Below are 20,216 nucleotides of genomic sequence, written 5' to 3' on the forward strand. Positions count from 1 at the left end.
TGTAAAACTTAACTTGTGATCTCTTTGATCAGATGGGGGGGAGCCTTTTCCCCAAAGAGATTACTGTTTCCAATCAACAAAAGTAAATCAAGCAGAAACCACTGCTCACTAGGCTGCCTAAGTGCAAAGGCGCCACTTCTTGGAACGCCGGCTAAGTGCATTTTCTTACAATTCCTGGAGGACATGTTTTTGCATGCTTTTGAAAAAGAAAAAAAAAGGCAGGACTTTCCTATATAAGGGGCTGTTGACAGAGACTTAAACTGCGGCCACCTCCAACTACTGATGTTTGTACATTGCATTCTTGGAATAAACTTCACCTCTGATTCAAGCAACTGCTTTCTTTATTCCCAGCTCAGAAACAAACCTGGTAAGATTTCTTTCTAACATCTCTTTGTCACTACTAAAGATTTCTTAGTATTATGTTTTTTTAAAAAAAATCATTTATGGAAATGTAAACAGGCCAGTTTTTGGTCCTAAGAAAAGAATCACATTAAAATACAGTATAACTCAGGGTCCGCAGACCAGTACCAGCCTATGGCCCATGGGGAACCAGACTGCGTAAGTGAAGTCAGGAGTGTGAACGTGCAAAGCTCCATTTGTGCAAGAGGTGGGCATGTGCACGCAACCATCTCCTCCCCCCTGCCACCGCCACTTTCGTTGCTGATCCACAGAGCCAGAAAGGAAATAGAAACCATAATTAATACAGTTAAAAGGTCTTTCTTTTTAAATTAACCATTTGCCACAAGCTTAAATAGGGAGCACTCAATCAAACTTCCTTAGGGAGAGAGTTTACAACTCTGGTACCCCTACAGAACAAACCTGGGATTCCTTCCTGACCAAGATGATAAAGACTTTTCAGTGCTGAATGTGCTATGGGTAGAGGATCATGTGTGAAAAGTGTGTCTTCTTCTAATGCATGTATCCATACGTCCAAGCAAAAGTCTTTTCTTTCAGCTTTGAATCATTGGCTCTAAATTAGACATGAGATATGTTTCAGAGCTTTCAAACAAAGAATAGCTTATAGTCAGAGTACGCTAGGCAACCTGTGTCCATCCAGTGGTTACAAGGCACCAGTTTCCATCAGGCATGGCCAGCACTGCCAAGCATCAGGATACCTGAATAAAATTGGAGAATCACAGTTCCTCCCTGCTTTCCACATGAGAATTTTGAAATACAGACTTAACTAGAGAAGGAGATATCACAGGGGTGTCAAACTCAATTGCACTGAGGGCCGCATCAGCATTGCGGTTGCCCTCAGGGGGCCAGGTGGGTATGGCCAGGGTGGGCGTGGCCTACTGGGTGGGTGTGGCTAGAGTGCGTATGGCCTACTGGGTGGGCGTGGCCAGCTCTACATCTTTCGCATCAAGGGTGCCTATGGGACCCTGGGCAGGAGTGGGACAGATCTGAGGGTCTCTGGCAGAAGGAGGGTCTCTGGGCCAGGGCCAAGGCAGTGGGGGCTGTTCCGTCACTGTTTCCAGGATGGCTTCACGGGCCACATGAAACCACTTCACGGGCCGGATCTGGCCCTTGGGCCTTGTGTTTGACATGTCTGAGATATCAGCTGCTATACTGAAGGGGTGATCTAAAGGATAAGATATTCAAAGTACATGGTGTCTCATTAGCCTTTACTTGTGAGCTTCTTGAGAAGTTCTGTGTACTTCCCCAGAGCTGAAAATCTTTATTTCACTTAGATTACTCTCTCTAAATCCTGGCTTCTAAATTTTCAAGGATGGTAGTATCTAGGGAGACATATGACAAGATTTTTTGTGTTCCCATATTTCTATAATTTTATTTATTCTTTTATATCTCTCTTAAATTTATAAACTGCACCAACCAAATTCTCAGAGCGATGCACAATATGAACAACATAAAAAACATAATAAAAACCAGTAATATCAGAACAAAAATTATATCACACAATAAAATGTGAAACTATCTCTGCTATTACAATGAAATAATGATATATCACACAAGTGTAAAAACAGAACAGATTAAACTATTCTTTACCCAAGCCGTACATAACAAAGAACCCAGTCTCACCTCCCTCAAAAGGGATTTCTTACAATTGGGGTGCTCTTGACTCCAATTCACAAAAATCCTACCTTTCTATGTGGCAGAAGGTATCACAAGGACTCTGAGAATGACTATAAATTACCTCTGAAGAGGTTCATAGAGCTAGAGACAGTACTTCAGTGGCACCACACCGTTACAAAAATTAGCACTGGGCACATTAAGCATCTGGAGGATGACAGGCATTTTTTTTAAAGGAGCAAGTTTGTAGTTTAAAGATAAGGTGGCTGCTTTTTGTGAAACTCCTGATCAAAATCTCAGAAGCTATAAAAGCAAGCAAAACAGGATGCCCACCAGTCATAAGCTAAGATAATATCTGACATCTTTCTGCTAACCCCTTGCCCTAAAACTTATATATTTGATTATCTCTCACTTTCATTATTGTAACCTTTCCCCTCTGGCCTTTCTCAGTTACCCTTCTATCCTCTCAACTCTCTTTAAACCTCTCCTATCAAAATTATTTATTACTTCTTTTGCTTGGGCCACTGTTCGGCCTGAGGCCTCCCATTTGCACCAGCTGAATCACGTTCTAGTGCTCCTTTATACAGATCAACCCCATTTTGCTTTTGCTTCTTATACACAATGTGCCTTTCTCCACAAATACTACAATTTCCTTATGGGCTTGGGTTCTACTCTTAGAGCAGTGATGGCTAACCTTTTGGGCTTAGGGTGTCAAAAATTCAGAAAATGCTTACCTTGACTCTGCTAGCATCTCTCTCTCTCTCTCTCTCTCTCTCTCTCTCTCTCTCTCACACACACACACACACACACACACACACACAAACACACACACACACACACACACACACACACACAGAGAGAGAGAGAGAGAGAGAGAGAGAGAGAGAGAGAGAGAGAGAGAGAGAGAGAGAGAGAGAGTGCTCAGACGAAAGAGAAACAATTCATAACAAAGAGTAATAAATTGATAAATAGGTAAAAGGTAAAGGTTCCCCCGCACATGCGTGCTAGTCGTTTCCGACTCTAGGGGCCGGTGCTCATCTCCGTTTCAAAGCCGAAGAGCCAGCGCTTGTCCGAGGACGTCTCCGTGGTCATGTGGCCGGCATGACTAGACGCCAAAGGCGCACGGAACGCTGTTACCTTCCCACCGTAGTGGTCCCTATTTTTCTACTTGTGTTTTTACGTGCTTTCGAACTGCTAGGTGGGCAGAAGCTGGGATGAGTAACAGGCGCTCACTCTGCTACGCGGCACTCGGGATTCGACCCGCCAAACTGCCGACCTTCCGATTGACAAGTTCAGCGTCCTAACCCACTGAGCCACCGCATTCCAAAATTGATAAATACATAATTGTAAATATTTTTCGAAATCTGAGCCAACTCCAGGTTGCACAAGGCCTGGAAACTTCGGAGAATGCTCTTATGTGGCCTTGCAGCCTCTGAAAAGAGCAGGAAAGCCCTCTCTGTTCTCATGGCTTTTCAGAGGCTCTGGAGCCCTTGAGAGAGGGCCTTGCTCTCACGGGGCCTCTGAAGTGTCTGGAAACTGTGTGAAAACGTTTGGATGATTTTTGGAGGCCTCAGAGGCCATGTGAGAGCAGGGCCCTCTCACGTGACTTCCACAGGGTCCAAGGGCTTGGCTTGTCACCAAAATGGCAAGGTGTGTCAACTGTGACCTATGTGGCATAGGCTTGCCATCATTGTCTTACAGCTAAGTTAAATGTAGTGTTTTTATTTATTAAATTTATTTGCCCCCCATCTCACTTTAAAGCAACCCTATTTTTACATTGTTTGCCCCTGAGCAGAGGAATCTTTTTAGTTTACATAACAAGTCATTGAAATTGGTGGGCAATTAATTCATCATTTAACTAGATATGTCAAATGATGTTGACTAAACCCCAGAGTAGGTTACATGTGTGGGTCTGTGCCTGGAGGGAAAATAGATTGGGACCATACAACGAGGTCATGATGTGTGGGATGAAAAATTTTGGTAGTCCTGAAAAGATATCAGCATACATGGCTTATATGGGTTACTTACCACATTAGGAAGCCTTTCTCCTTGCAGTATTGCAAATAGTAAACATAGCACAGCTGAAGGAGGCTAAGGCAGTAGATTAATGCCTGCCTCCACACCTACCATGCTCCTTCCTATATGCCATGCTCCTGAGCCATAATGCACCTGCAACCAACAATCTGTGAAATGAAAATCAATTACACACTGGAAAATTTCCTAACAAGTGTTTGGTCCTTTGTCCTAATTCCCAATCATATAAACAAGCTTTACTTGTATGCAGTGATGTCTGGAGACATTCTTTGCATGTCAGTCTTTAATTTAATTTAATTTAATAATTTGATTTCTATACCGCCCTTCTCCCGAAGGACTCAGGGCGGTGAACAGGGCAATACACAATAAAAGTCTTGTCTCTCCTTTTTTGCTCTTTTGTCTTCCCAAGGTTAGTTTGGCTCTGTAAAATCTCTTCTTAGGAGCAAGGGCCTTTAAGAATCAATTATCATGCTATACCCCATGTAATATGGCTATTTAGGGTTTCCACTTGATGGGGACAGAACATGGCTGAGGCAGGCAGACTAGCTTGCAGGCGATCCAGTAATATTAAATATTCTGGTAAATCAAACAACAATAGATAAATCTATTTAGTCTGTGTAATTAATACAGTACGGAGAATATACTGTTGTTTCATTAAATGCCACATCTCCATATCCCTCATGGAAGGCTTCCTTTCCACCAATTTGTTTGGATCAAATACCTGAACTTGTATGGATCATTTGCTCCTTTGTGAGCTGACTGATCACACTGGGGAATTGCGTTTCTTATTTGCACACAATCTGTGGATGGCAAAACCTTTGTGGATCCCTGCAGACCTGCTTCCTAACTTGGCATTCTTTATTTCATTTTAATTCTTCCTGCTCCCTCACAATGGAACTTGAGCCATTACTGGAGATCCTCACTTTTTTTTGGCTCTGATTTTTCCTTTAGAAGTGAGAGGCTTAAGCATCTAGGCCACTTCAGCAACGGCAACAGAAGCCTCTGTAGTCTGCATAGTGTCTCTTCGGATGAAACAAACCAACAATAGTAGTCCAATGCAAAAGCAAAAACTTATCAAACTCGTTTATTTTTTCCCATAATATCCAGAGCCAATCATAGCAAGGTAGAACCCGCTTTCTGCAACAGTCTTGAAGCTCTAACCTCAACCAACAGCAGTAGGCATCAAAACAATTCAGTGGTGCTGATATACATATCTCATATCCTCCCCTCCACATCAATAGCTGTATCTAGTTACGACTGGTACTACAAGAAATTTCTTTCCAAAGAGACAACAAATTGCAGAAGCTGGAAAACAGCCATTTCCCCCCATAACAGTTTTCCCACCTGTTGTTTATTTAATGCTGCATATCCCCCCCCCAAAAAAACCCCCACCAGAGCACCTTTCCAAAGCCACAGACATGCTTGCTTCAGCTTGGATCACAATGCCTCAATGTGTCCACACATTTGCCACAGCATTCACTGCCATATACCTAGGCAAATCCAGGTTTCCAACAGTTTTTAAAATTTTTGCCTTTGAGGATACAGCACCTATTTGTTAACTCTGCTCTGGGTAATCCACACATCTTTATGATTCTTTATACAATGGAGACATCATGGTATAGTGGTTAAGATGCTCGACTAGGAGCAGGGAGATTCAGGGTCTGGTCCTCCCTTAAGCAGGGAAGCCAGCTGGCCAATCTTAGGCCAGTGACTCCCTCTCAATCTCAATTCAACCTCCAGCTTTGCAACAAGCCAACAAAACCTCTTGTTGCGACATGAACTTATAGCTTTACTGGAAGAACTAGGTGAGTGCAGTTCAAAACAAAGCACACTCTGCAAACATATGGGAAGGAGAAGGAGAAGGGGATGGGAAAGGGGAAGGAGAAGGGTGACAACAACATGGAATTGGGGTCGCCACCCATCAGAGATAATAACATGCTGGATTTATGTAGTCTTCTAAACAATACGTTTGGACCTTGAATTAATCCCATTTAATAGAGACATACAGACATTAGCATATACCATAGGAACACTGTATACTGGATGCAAAACCACACTCTAAATGTTAAGGTACCTGTTGCCCAAGTTCCCAGTTGTTGCCCTCAGATGAGTCCTATTGGATCAGTCTAAATTTATCTTTTCCAACATTCTTCATCTCACACACAACTCAAACAGATGTCCTTAAGAAACTCATCTCCAGGATCTGAAATGGTAGCTGTCTTCAACTGTTGCTTCATAGGAACTTATATTTAGAACATGTTATCTTTGATTCTCAAAGTATATTAGTTATTTAAAATAGTTCCCTTTGATTACTGTATACATTTTCCAGAGGGTTATTTTAAAACCAATCATTTAAACTGATTAAATTGGTGAGCAATTATTTCATCTTTTAACTATGTATGTCAAATTATATTAATTAAACTTAGACTAGGTGTCATCAACTTGGACAGAAGGCACTGAATTAAGGTGGCAATCCTGTATGGTCCTGCTGTCACCCTGCAGTGAACCCATGATGGGACAAAATTGGAAGCAAATGTTAAGGAGCACACAGTTGGGTAAAAAACCTGTTTGAAAACCCATCCTGCATTTATTAAGTTTCTAAACAGGATAGCATGAGTGATGTCTCAGACTGTTGCCCCACTGAGTTATGTGGAATGGGAGTAGGTTAGTGTAGGATATGAAAACAGTCTGGGACAGTTTGAGAGGGATCTGTCAAATCTCAGAAGATGTTGAACAACAAATTGCTATAGTCAAATCTCAGAAGATACTGATGTTGAACAACAAATTGCTACAGTCAAATCTCAGAAGATTCTGATGTTGAACAACCAATTGTTACAGTGAAGGGTTATTGCGGGGGGGTTATGGCTGGATGCAATGGTCTGGCCCTTCCAGGAGAAAGAAGACTCATTTTTTTGCAGGTACCGGCTTCCATATTTGCCTCTTTTCTGTGTCTGGAAGGAGGCCTCAGGCTACTGCTGTTGAATGTCAGGTTTCTGTGTGGTAAGACCACATTCATCGAAAACCTGATGGTGGATGAATGTGTAGACCTGCCAAGCATCATTGAAATGAAGCATAGTTGGACACAGACATGGATATAACCATGGCAAGATTTATCCTTCTCTTGTTTGGTTCAGCAGCCCCAACTCCAAGGTTGGGGTGTGTGTGTGATGTTTTGTGACACGTTAATTGTGACTAGATATGCTGCTTTATAGATAACCAGACATGAATGCCTGAAAGTTAAAGCTGGGCAACTGAGTCAAACTATGGCTGCTGCTATTGTACTGACCATTCTGCTACCCAGCAGCAATCTTGCCTGAATAATTAGATCTCATTGTCAGGTTGGTGTTGGGAGTCCCAAAGCTATTACTGTACAAATGGGGGGTTTCAGTCTATGCCCTGAGTGTGGGATTTAGACAGAACTAGCATGGCACATCCTCTGTGGTAATTCTGAGTTTGTCCCAGGTGACTTGTAGGCTGGCATATACAGGCAGTCACATATTAATTCTGGTGTTGACCTTAGAGTGGATGAGATGTGATCAGATGTTGGAAGACAAGATAATCAGATCAGGTTATTATATGGTCAACATATGGATTATGTTCTATCTCTGCAAGGGCATGGAACCAATTAGGATGGCCTGATGGACCTTAAGGGTTTTCTAAAGATGCTTGGAAGTTTTTCCAAGGGACCAGGCAGAAAGTTCTGTCACACACTTTTTTGAACTCTGAAACTCAGAGACAGGAAAGGTTTTGGACAAGACTGCTGCCATGTGGCCTCTCTATAGTCACTGATCCTGCTTCTTGGGTAATCAATGGTCTCCAGAAGCTGAAATGTCAAAAGAGATGCCTAGATCAATATTACGGAAATGAAGACTGAATGCAACTGAACATGGAGATGTTAAGAACAGATTCTTGTCCAGTACCTTATACAAGCTTATCCACAGCCATCTGCTGAGGACGTTTTTCTTGCAGGCTGCTGTGATATGCTTTTAAGTCGTTGTGGATAGCATTGCTCATATTCACTTTATATTGGATGCCATTTGATTTCAGTACAGCAAGATTAGTGAGGTTATATCTTGAGAAATCATCCTGGATTCTTTTGAACTCATAGTTTAAAGAAGTGGGTAGCTTAAGACCCATCATCATGCATTGGACCCAGCAATTTCATTCTGGAAAGGAAAAATGCCTCTTTACTGGAAGGGATACAATTATTTGCCTTGATGGAGGCAGTGGTGCACCCCTCTTAGCAGAGGATCTCTCAACCAGCAATTTTCGACAACTTTTGTCCATTTTGTAATCTTCTCGTTAGAGGAAAGATTTTTGAAGAAGATAGTGTGGCTTCAGTTGCCAAATATCCTAGATGAAATGAAGTATCTAGATCCCTCACCTCAGATTTGGGCATCGGTCATTCCAGTGAATGACTGTCATCTGGATCCACATGAAGGGAGTGCACTTCTGGTCCAATGAGACATTTTGGCGCCATTGAATACTATTGACTGTGGTATTTTGCACCATTTATGAGGTTGAGGACATCATTTTATGATGACCCTGATCCTTCCTAAGAGGGCAGTTCCAACGGGTAGTTGGAAGGGAGGAACAGTTGAGCTTGTTGAAAATAGTTGAACTCATCAAATTTGCAAACAACACCAAGGTGGGGGGAATAGCTAATATTTTGGAATATAGGCTCAAGATCCAGAAGGATCTTGACAGACTTGAGCAGTGGACCCTATCCATTTAAGATGTGGTTTAGTGGTGAAAAAAGTAAGATTCAGCACTTAGACAGGAAAAATAAAATTCATAGGTACAGAACAGGTGGTACTTGGCTCAATAATAGTAACTATGAGAGGGATTTAGGTGTCCTAGTGGACCACCATTGCAGCTGTCAAACAAAATCAATGCAATCCTGCATCAACAAAGGGATACTGTCAAGGCAATGAGAACTGATAGTACCATTTTACACTGCACCGATGAGACACTTGGAATACTGTATCCAGTTCTGGTCACCATGCTACAAAAAAGATGTTGAGATCCTAGAAAGTGTGTGGAGAAGAGCAACAACGATGATAAAGGGTCTGGAGGCTAAATCGCATGATGAACACTTGAGGAACTTAAGTAGTCTAGCTTATCAAAGAAAAAGCTCAAGGGAACATGGTAGCTGTCTCCTAATGATTCAGGGGCTGTCACAAAGAAGAAGGGATTGACTTATTCTCTACAACACCAGAGGGCAGGACAAGAATGGATGGAAGCTAGTCAAAGAGAGATACAACCTATAATTAAGGAAAAAGTTTCCAACAGTGAGAACAATTATTAAATGGAATAGCTTGTCTCCTGAGGTGGTGGGTGCTCTGTAACTGGAGGTTTTCAAAAATAGACTAAACAACCATTTGGCTGGAATGGTATAAGACTCCTGCCTTGAACAGGGGGTTGAACTACTAGAAGACCTCCAAGGTCCCTTCCAGGCCTATGATTCTATGATACATATTATGTCTGGATACCATAGAGTTCGGTCCTCTCTCTGATATTATTTAATGTCTACATAAATCCATCAGTTGGAGTGAGTTATCCTCTATGTGCTGATTGTATTCAATTATATATCGTTATGCCAGGCAAGGTTGGAGATAGAGTGGAAGTTCTTGGTTTGTTCCTGAAAGTTGTGAGGAACTAGATGGAGCAATAACAACAACAACAACAAAAATCAAGCTGAATTAGAGTAAGATGGAAGTGCTGTTTGTAGATAAACAGTCTTGTCCCCAGTTCTTAGATTAGGTCTAAAAGGACCACACTCTCCTTAAAAGACCAGATCTGTGACTTAAGGTTCTCATGACTCCTGCTTAAACAGTAGAGGGAGGCCAAGACTATGGGAACTTTGGCAGAACTTCAACAGTTGCAATCCTTTTTTCGAGGAGGAAGTCCTTATGTCAGTGACTCATGCTCTTGCAATTAGACTACTGTAATGCACACTACACGAGGTGGCTTTTGAAGATGATTCAGATTGTAACAATTCTGCTGCTGCTGGAGGTATGTTACTTCTACAGCATAACACCTGTGCAATTGTCACCGCACTGGTTGCCAGTAGGTTTCTGGATCAAAATTCAAGTAGCTAGTGTAAATCTATAATGCTCTAAAAAGGCACAGCTCCTGCTTACCTTGAGGTCCATCTCCTCTGTAAAATGCCCATCTTGTGGGCTCTTCTCAAAAAAGGATGCATAAGATCCCCATCCCAAAAGTGAGCAAGAGGCCTCTTTTTTGAGAAGAGCCCCAAATTGTGCTTACCCATTTCAAATTGTTGGGTTTTTTCAGTAGACTATTAAGACAGGCTTTTTTTCCCCAAGAGGCATTTGGGCACTATGTTGGGTTGATCTTCTATTTTCTGTTTGGTGTTTTTTTTGTTCCATTTTATTCTGTCACAGCTTTTATATAATGTGGGCTGAGGTTTGTTTGCTTGGTTGCTTTTTTAAAAAAATGCTATGTTTTTATTCTGCCTGTTCTTGTAAAACACTTCAAGTTAGTGTGCTGTAGTAGTCTGTAAGTATATGTAATCAATAATAAAGAAATAAGCCTATCTACATTGTCAGAACAAGTCAATACAGCGGACTGCCTCCTTTCCCCCCCCCAATGATGCCAACACCATGCACAACATAGGTTCTTCTCTCTATGGATACCCAACGTGATCCAAATGTAACATTTACTCCCTACCTCACAATCTTCAGAGAAAAAGAAGCCAGACACTCACCACTTTAAAGTCAGAGGGACCACATGGCTCCCCACGGAACAAGCAGGAGAGCAGCATTTCCTGGATATCATGGCCAGCTCGGTCCGAGAACTCCCGCATGTTAAAAGGTTTGGGCTTGAAGTTGCGGAAATTTGCCTTCTCCTGCAGGATCTCCAGTTGTTTCTCATCAGCCATTTGGGTGTCCGGAATCTCGTACCTGAGAAAAAATCCAGAGCAGAGTCACAGTGGTCTCCCTATCGGTTGGGCTGGTTCAGTTCACAGAGAAAGCCTCCAATGCTCCTGGGCAAAGCATCTGTAAGATGGTGAGATGGTCAGATGAATGCTGGAGATACACCTGGGACTTCTCAGTTCCAGCAGCGAAAGCACAGTGTAATTAAAACCTCACATTGAGATTCTTCTATGAAGATAAGCAACTGTTCTTCACTCCTTGCAAGACTAACCAGGCATTTTCAGATTATATAATTACTCCTAAAAAAACAAAAGAAACAGCCACTTGCCACTGAGGCAGCTTTTCCATTCTCCAAAGGCATAACACATTTTACATTAGCAACCAAGATGTTGTTCCCCTCCATGACAGCTACACACTAGGGGGAAAAAAAGGCAGTTATCGGCTGTTCCTTTGATTTTATGACAACTTTTGTCATAAAGAAGGGAGTGCATGTGAAACAGTGAGGCTGTAAGCGTACTGAGTTTATATTCCGGAAAGAGACAGTCAAAATGTTTATGCATAGCCTTGCACACACTTGTATGCATTTACCCTTCACAGCCTGTGGATGTTTAATACCAATAGACATTGTGTCCGCTTCATTAACAGCAGTCAAGTCATGTCTCTTTGGGGAATCGAAGAAGGGGTTTCAATACTATCCATCTCCCCAGGGCACAGGATGTGCCAGCTTTAATGTTTCAACCCAGCCTGCTTCTTCATTAGCCTGCTTGGTGGATGAGGATCATCCTTTGCAAGGATAGCATGAGCTCAGAATGAGACCTGAGAAGGAAAGCCTGACTATCCCAGGCCAAAAGCTAACAATGTATTTCATTAGAGCAGAGAGGTGGAATTTTAGCTGGCTTGAAGCCTGTACTAAATAGTGTCAAAAGCCATGTTCCAAAGGTGGCAGCAGTCAAGATGAGACATAGTGATGATGGTGGGAAGGTATACAGCGAAGCATCAGCGGGTTTAATGGGTATCTTTTGCAAGACTCAAGGCACATATTTCCTTCTTTTAAGCTCTCCAAACTCAAACCCTAGCTACAACATTTTGGACGTTGCAGTTTATTTATGTATCAAATTTATATGCTGCTCATCTCACTCGACAATGGGGCACTGGGCAGTTCACAATTAAAGTAATTATTAAAATTAACAAGACTAGGTCCAAAACCAGAAAACCACAAACAAGAATGGTATAGTTGTGGCCTCTTCCCTGTTAATCCACCAGCCACTTCCAGCACAGAGCATTTCCATTAGGGCCCCAAGTCAGCTGGCAAAGCCACGGGTTAAGGCCCTTGCAGAAGGCCAAAAGGGTAGTGGCAGACATCACTTAGGCCCCACTTAGGCTGCACTGTTTGCTTTCCCACCTTACAGGAATGCTCTCCTACTAGGACAACCATCAAAATGCTAATGTAGGAATGTAAAAATCTGCCACTTCAATAGGGTTTCTTGAGACACCTTTAATTCTCAGAACCTCACTTTGATTTAAAGCTAGTTTCTTGTCTATAAGGACTAGAAGACAATGGTGTGGGCAATGCTTGGAAAAATTGCAAAAGTCCAATGAAGGCCCTGAAGAAGTTTTCTAGTGGTCAAGAACACAGTTCAGGGCCTTCTGTCGTTCTATAATAGTTTTTGAGTACAAGCCACCCAATACATATGCATATGCCAAATCAGTGCAAATTGCAAATGCAAAATTTGGATGTTGCCCAGCTTGTCTGCACCTGTTCAACAAACCAGGCTATTAGAATCAATTGGAATTGCAAAGTATGCTGCTAGAACCTGGAATAATGTCAGTCCCTAAATCTCTAACATACCCAAATGTGTATTGTTGATTTCCTGACTATAAGTGCGTCTAGTATGGCCTGTAGCTCACAGTCCTTTTTGAGAAAATCGTACCACACTGACAGGGCAAGCTACTGCATAGAAGCAGGGTGCAAACCCCAAACTTACTAGCATTGATGATGTTACCTAGTAAGGTAATAAAAGGTCTGCAAGCAAACAAACTCCATAGTTCAACCCTGAGCTGCATATATTCTCTTCTACTGGATCCTTTTGATAATACAGAATTGGTAGAACATTTTCAATGACCCCTTTCTGAAGGCAGCATTCAGATCATGTTTATATAAAGAAGGGGGTAGATTGGGATGCTACAGCTATTTAGTGGCCAGAAACACTGGCCAGTAACATTTCCAAATACAACATTTTATTTGCTTTTGGATGACTTAGGCTAGTGCGATCCCTGGAACACTTTTGACAGTGTCTTTGATAGGCTGATTTCTGCATATCTAAACTACTTTCTATTTGCAAAAGGAATCGATAATGGTTATAAATAAAGTATCAGGCATTTAAGCAGATCTCTGGAGTAAGAAGGAAATAAACAGGTTGCTGGGCATAGGGAGAAGACCGGAGGCTTTCCCTGGCTGTCCAGAGATGGGCAGAACGCCACCATTCCAAGGAGCTCTGGAACGTTCAGTTGTATAGGATGGATTCACTAGTATTACTTGATTGACATTTCAGAACTTTCTTCTATCTGATGGTTTCAAGATGTATTTAAACTCTGACTGGTGAATTCTGGAATTCTGCTCTATTTGGACGGCCTCAGGCTGAGAAAACCTGGGCAGTGCTGTGGGACTAATACCAACTAGTAGCCGATTAGCTTCTTGGCACATAAAGGAATTAGTATCACATTTTTCAGATGTGAAAAATTCTATAATTTTCAGAGAAACCTATGGCTAACCCTAAATGTCGCTCAGCTGGCAAAATTAAAGAACAAATCAAAAACATATTCTCCATTAAGGAACCAGTAAATTTGATTTTTGGCATAAGCATATCTACTAGGGTTAGGCATAGGTTGCTTATTTTCCATAAATATGCACAACTGTTTGCAACAATTCAGATCCCAAAATCTCTTTTTGCGGTAGTGGACCCATGGGAAAAAGGAGAACAGTTTACTGTTTGTGGGGTGGAAGGGCAGGAGTATCGGTTTTGAAGCCCCTCAAACATCCCATTCTTGGCTTTGTGCAAGGCTCCTTCTGTCATGAGAACCAAGAATAGGAAACCGTCAGACTTTTATACCATCACCCACAATCAACACATATACAGTACCATCTACGCTAGTTCTAAAAACCCTGATGTATTAGCAGATGGCATATTTTGCACATAGAGAATCACATTAGATCAGTGCCATAGGTCGAATTGCTACAAATACTTACGTGCAAGCTGCCTGTGCCACCTCTTTTTTCTTCTCTTTTCCCTAAATTACAGTTGTGGAAAAGAACAAATATCTTATATTTTAAGGAAGCAGGTAGCAAGAAATCCAAGCCATAGGGCCTACAAGGAGCAAAAACAGGCTACCAAGCCTGCCCTGAATTTTAGATTCCACCCCCACACTGTTCCCCGATTTGGCCACTTCTATTTTTATTTACTTATTTATTAGATTTTTTTATCCCACCCTTATTACTTTATAAGTAACTCAAGGTAGCGAACCTACCTTATACTCCTTCCTCCTCCTATTTTCTCCACAAAAACAATCCTGTGAGGTGAGTCTCCTGGTTTTTGGCTGATGCCTTAAACATTACACCAAACGGGCTCTCTTTATTTGTATGAAACCCATTTGATTAGATGGGCCACTGGCTTAAGTCAGGGCAGCAGTTTTTTTTCATTTTTAACTTACAAAACCAATCCTGACAAAATTAATGACCATTAAATTAGACAGCTTTAAAAAGAGGTAGAGGCAAAGGCATGGAAGAGCTGTCTATCCTGAGCTCTGAGCCCTGACAGCTAAACAAAGCCTCCTTGATCAGTGGCAATATACCATCACACCTCATTAAGAAAGGCAGGGCTGGAAGAGAGGCCAATTGTTTTTAATGTCTGTTTTTAGATTTATAAAATTTCCACTACCATCTGGCTGGCAGCTACTATTAATAGGGTTGGATATTTTTTTTGTCCAATCCAACTAGTTCTTTTGGGGTTTTTTAATGTTCTGAAATAAAGGACGATTTGTTATGCTCTATGAAATAGTGGCATTATTGCCAAAAAACAGCTCTAAAAGAAAGAAAGAAAAAGGGACATTTTGTAAAATTAGCTTTTTTCCCACGATTCAGGACCACAGTCATATTTGTCTACTTCATTAGGTAGAGAGCAGGTAGCAAGATAGGCAATGGCGATTAGTTGCTCCAGGCAAGTATGATTCTGTAGTGAAATATTTGTCATTCAAACAATAAAATTACTCAGATAAAATATAATTCCAAGAACTGATAGAACCATGGACTTCAACAGAAAAAGAGAATGGAGAAAAATCATTCTGATATAGGATGCACTGAAAAAATAAAATTCTGCTACAGCCTCCTAGTTGTAAAAAGTCCTGCATGTACCACTTAGAACAGATCACATCACAGTAGCAATCTCTGCAACATGAAGATCAAAGTACTAGCAATTATCCACCCTCGGTTTAAATTTCATGCCATCCTGAGTTAAAATCTATAAAAACTAATTGACAGAAAGTCTCATCCTCTCCTTCTGGCTTTAGGAATACAACTGAACCAAGTTACATGGAATCACCTGGCTGAGGTGGCCTAATCAAGTTGACCAGTACCTGGTTTCAGGTATTAACTCAGAACCTGGTTAGTCCTAGATGAGAGACCGCCAGGTAATCCCAAGACTACAGTCTAAACCGGGAAGTCAAAACAAATCCTGGATGAAAACAGTAACCAACCACTTTTGTGTGGTTGCCAAGAAAACAACATGGATACATTCGCTAATTCATAGGAGTCAAGCTCAGTTCAAAGGAGATGTTAAGAGTACTTTTATATGCTGGGGAGTTGCAATTCTCTCCAGTAGAGGGCAGTAATATGCTGAGATGAGAAAGATGAAATTGGGGGCTTTGGGGGGGCCTCTTGGAATCCTAACTCAGGAGTTGCTTTTTGTAGCCTGCAGAAAACATGCAATAGGCAACCTCAGCTTCCAATGGCTCAGTTTCCTCTCAGAAGTGGCTCTCTCTCCCTGTTGCCCCTGTGCAGCTGATATCCAGGATGCCCAAACTCTGATTTGCCCGCCCAGGCTGATTCGTGACTAGCTACAGATAGATCTCAGTTCCAAGAATCTGAAAACAGGGGAGTTCAAGCAGCAGACAACATTAGCTGCCTTGTGTCAATAATACAATCAGTTGTACAAGAAATACTTGTGGTTCAGTCCACAGCATGGGAGCATATCACCCTTAAAGTGCACAAACAGAGTAAAATAGGGAACAGAATCAAAGCAGCCTCCATGGGGTCATATGGGACTCTTTGCCACAAATGGGCGGCCGACAGCCTTTACAGTGATATGTACTGCATCTGAAAGGAGTCGAGTGCATGGGGCCACACGTCTGGCTTGAAGAAGAGCTGGCCATGTCCAGCCATAGAAACTCACCAAGTGACTTGAAGCAGTCACGATTTCAGTCCTCCCTACCTTACAGGACTGTTGCTGTGGAATCAAAGGGGCAGATAGCCTAGGAAAAGATCAGCTGTTTGTATAACAGAGACATAAACCACCTCCAAAGCCATATGAGACCCAGGTCAGTGACCAAGTATATAAAGTCAAGTCTCCCTCAACTTGGACTCTACTCCTGCGGACTTTATAGACACAGCCATGCAGTTTTCTTGGCAACAATATGGAAACAGTTTTCCATTCTGCCAGCGCTAAATAGCTTGTCACCCAGGAACACTCTCAAATGTGTGTCAGATCACAGTATGAAAATATACATGTTGCACACTTCAGTGCACAGTTCAAACACTTCCCAACACACGCACACACACACACACACACGCACACCATCTTGTCGTGGCCACAAGTGGACCAACTGTTGCATCCCAGAGATGCTTCAGGACCTCGGGCTTTGCATTCTTGCAGGCCATGGGTGGGGGGGCTACCCCTCCCCCTCCTCTGACCCACCTGCTATTGAGCAGGGCGAGGAGCTCCCCAGCGTGGTACAAATCATTCTTGGTCACTCGGCTGAAGCGAAACTCGTTGAGGTTGCAGAAGGTGATGGCTGGGAAGGTCATGTGGGTGGCAGCCACCTCGTCCAGCTTGGTGACGTGAGGGTAGCGAAAGTAGTACTGGATCCTCTCATTGCAGACGAAGACCAGCACCGCCAAGGAGCCCAGGAAACACAGGGTCCAGAAGATGCGCTTGACTGAGAGGCGCTCGTAGGAGAAGATGTGGGACAGGCCGTGCAGCGTGGAACTGCTGGCAAACGCCTCGATGCTGACCGGCTGCCCATTTTCCACCTCCTCTTCGTCCACCTTCAGGTCCATCATGGTCAGAGCCGGGGCAGGGCGACGAGCGGGGGGGGGAGGAGGGGGGGGAAGCCGCACTAGATGGAAAGGAGACAAGCGTTCAGGAGGCGTCTCTGGCCAGCCTGGCCATTATCCCAGTTGGGGAAGGTCTAAACCCAGCGCCCCTTCCCTTCCCCAGCTATGGTCTGGAAGCGGGCGGCAGGAAGGAGCGTGGCTCCCAGGCGTTCTCCTCCCCGCGCTCTCCCAGCCAGCCTCCAACCTCCGCTGCACTTTTAACCCGGGCCGGAGGGATCCTCCCCCTTCTTCTCCCCCTTCTTCTCCCCCACCCCCATCGTGCCCAGCAAGCCAAACCTTGAAAGCAAGGCCAGCGGCGGCGGCCGGCCGTCAGTCAGTCCTCAGCGGCGGCGGCGGCGACGGCGGCGGCAGCGGCAACGGTTCGCCGGCTCAGCGGCGTGGGGTTGCCGAGGGAGGCAAGGCTGCAGGCAGGCGCGAAGACGCGGCTGGAGAAGCGGGCGCGAAGGCTGCCCGGCTGAGGCGGCACCTGCCGCTGGAGGGCGGGGGATGGCGGCGGGAATCCTCTGCCAGCCGCTGCCGCTGTTGCTGCTGCTGCTGCTGCTTCTGGCCTCGCCTTGGCGCTCGGGAATCCAAGAGAAGCGACGATCGCCGGGAAGCAGCCGGCGGAGAGACTCAGCGACCAGCGGCGGCGGCTGCCTCTCGCCCAAACACATGGAGGCTCCCCGGTGGCGTGGCGAGAGAGGCCGTTGCTTGGGGCGGGGAGGGGATGAGCGGGCGGCGGGAGACGATCGCGCCTGGCGGCGAGGCAGCAGGATCTGCGGGCGGTCGCTGCGTCCAAGACGAGGGCGGCAGGGCCCGACTGCGCTACCCCGGAGTCTGGCGAGAGAGCGCCGGGTGGCGGTGGCGGTGGTGGCGGCGGCGGCGCATGTCTCTCTGTGTTTCTCTCTCTCTCTTTCTCTCTCTCTCTCTCTTTCTCTCTCTCTCTCTCTTTCTCTCTCTCTGTTTGTGTGTGTGTGTGTGTGTGTGTGTGTGTGTGTGGTGTATGTGTGTCCCTGTGTGTGCGCGCACGCCTGTGCGGGAGGAGGAGGAGGAAAGCGGCTCGGAGCCGTAGAGGTGCCGGGCTGAGATTGCAGGGCGGCTGTGTGCGCGTCGGCGGCGACAGCGATGCTGCGTGAGTGTGCGGCGCGCCTGTTGTCAGAGGCTCCCCTGCTCCTTTAGATCAACCTTTCCTTTTCCCCCGAATTAAAGCCAAAGTTCCGTCTCGCCTCCGCCCCCCCCCCTCCTCCCCCTTCGCCAACAGAATCAAAAGCCAGATCCGCACCGTCGGGGAGCGAGCAAAGCCCAGTCCGCACTACCGTGTCCGGCAGGTAATTGTGAAGTGGTATTGCAAGTGACGAGGTGGCAGGTCTTAAGAAATAACTGACGATACTACTATGATCGTGTTTGAAAGCTCTGGCCGCCTTCATTTTAAGGGCAGGCTTTTCTCCAAGGCTTTGCTGTGTGGAACTGCGGCCAGTTCTGGCTTTCCTGATCTGAACTTATTCTAGATTAATATACTAGGTGCAAATTGTCACATTACACGTACAGCAGTTGCTTTATATTGAAAGCATACATCAGGTAACTCTATGGTGTGAGAAGATATTCTTAAGTTTCCACTCAGGATTCCATTCACCAGACACTCGGTATGTTTGTCTTGGCTCAGTTGGAGGGAAAAAAAGTATTGTTTGCTCTAGCACTACTGACACCTTTTAAGTGAGGTCTAGTCATACAGTCAGTTGCAAATGAAATCCAGAAAAGTGCCTCTCAGATCTTGATCCATCCTAGTAGCAGATCTTCCCAGAAAAACAAAAATAGACAGGCACAATAATACCCTTCACTAAGAAGAAATTCAGCTTGCAACCAGCAAAGAAGCAATGTTCATTGGGCCAATGAGGGGATTTCATTCTACGACTGCATTTTCTTTCTTTTTTTCATGCTAGCAATGCCAATATCTCTTTCTGCTTCTTCCTTTTATTCAGACATGAAAGTCAGGCCTTGATCAGCAGCAGTCCATTTCTTGATACACTGTGTAGTACTACCACTGGTAAAGGATTCCTCTCCCCTGACATGCAAACAGACTTCTAAAAATGGAGCAGCTAGTAGTCCCTGTTGAATCCTCTGTCTAGTAGTGAAAAATGCTGTTTTGACGCTTCAAGGTAGCTGGCTAAGACAGTTTTACTGCTGGGGAAGGAGAGCTCCCCGCACCCCGCAGGAGGTGACTGTGTCCTTTGCTATACAGTGCATGCAGCAAGAGTCAGCAATTTAGTGGAAGGAAAACACTGCTCAAGAGCCTTGGGAGCACTTGATTAACTGCACCTTCCTTCCTGCTACTCAACCAGAGCTGTCATTAATGTGAACATACCGAGAGGCTTGGTCTTGGTCCAGCGAAATCAATAGCTTTATAGAAACAAGGGGATGGAGACAGAATTGGGATCAAGAGCCCAGAGCTTGTGGAAGAAATACACACAGAGACAAGTTCCAGTTAAGAATTTGGGTAGGTGGGAAGGAGAATCTGGTATTCCACTGTAGCACGTGCCTCGCTGCATAGCAGCCTCTGAAAAAGCATAAATGCATGCAGGAACACCTGGCCATGGCCTTCGTTTCTTCTTGGTGCAGAGCTTAAGAGGTACATTGCACAAAGAATGTAAACGGCACCAGCTTTTTTGCACTTACATTGAAAACCGGGACTACAATTTTGCATTTCCTTCTTTTGTTTGGTAAAAAAAGCAGCTGTCTCCATTAAGTAGACAACAAATACGTTCAGACTGGATTGAGAGGAGAACATCTGGGCCTGCTGTGCTGGGCAGCCTTTGTGCTGTACGTTACAAAGCTGTGCACCAATTTTTTTGGCTGCCTTTCCCCCCCCCCCTTGTGAGCCAGAAGAGGCA

At 44.2% G+C, this 20,216-nt stretch overlaps 1 protein-coding gene across 2 annotated transcripts in view; it reads right to left on the reverse strand.

Moving 5' to 3' along the window:
• The window catches only part of ASIC1 (acid sensing ion channel subunit 1), a gene marked incomplete at its 5' end in the record, with an annotated part of 201,944 nt that extends 184,643 nt beyond the window's left edge, over window positions 1-17,301 (reverse strand). Inside the window, 2 exons of one of the 2 annotated variants that reach the window (XM_081321857.1) lie at window positions 10,796-10,991; window positions 16,931-17,301. In XM_081321857.1, the coding sequence (XP_081177983.1) occupies window positions 10,796-10,991; window positions 16,931-17,295 (561 nt within the window). The remainder of the gene's footprint in view (window positions 1-10,795; window positions 10,992-16,930) is intronic. The other variant, XM_081321856.1, reaches the window with a different exon arrangement.
• Between the last annotated feature and the right edge of the window lie 2,915 nt (window positions 17,302-20,216).

The sequence above is a fragment of the Vipera berus genome, assembly GCF_964194415.1.
Source record: "Vipera berus genome assembly, chromosome: 2".
NCBI lineage: Eukaryota > Metazoa > Chordata > Lepidosauria > Squamata > Viperidae > Vipera > Vipera berus.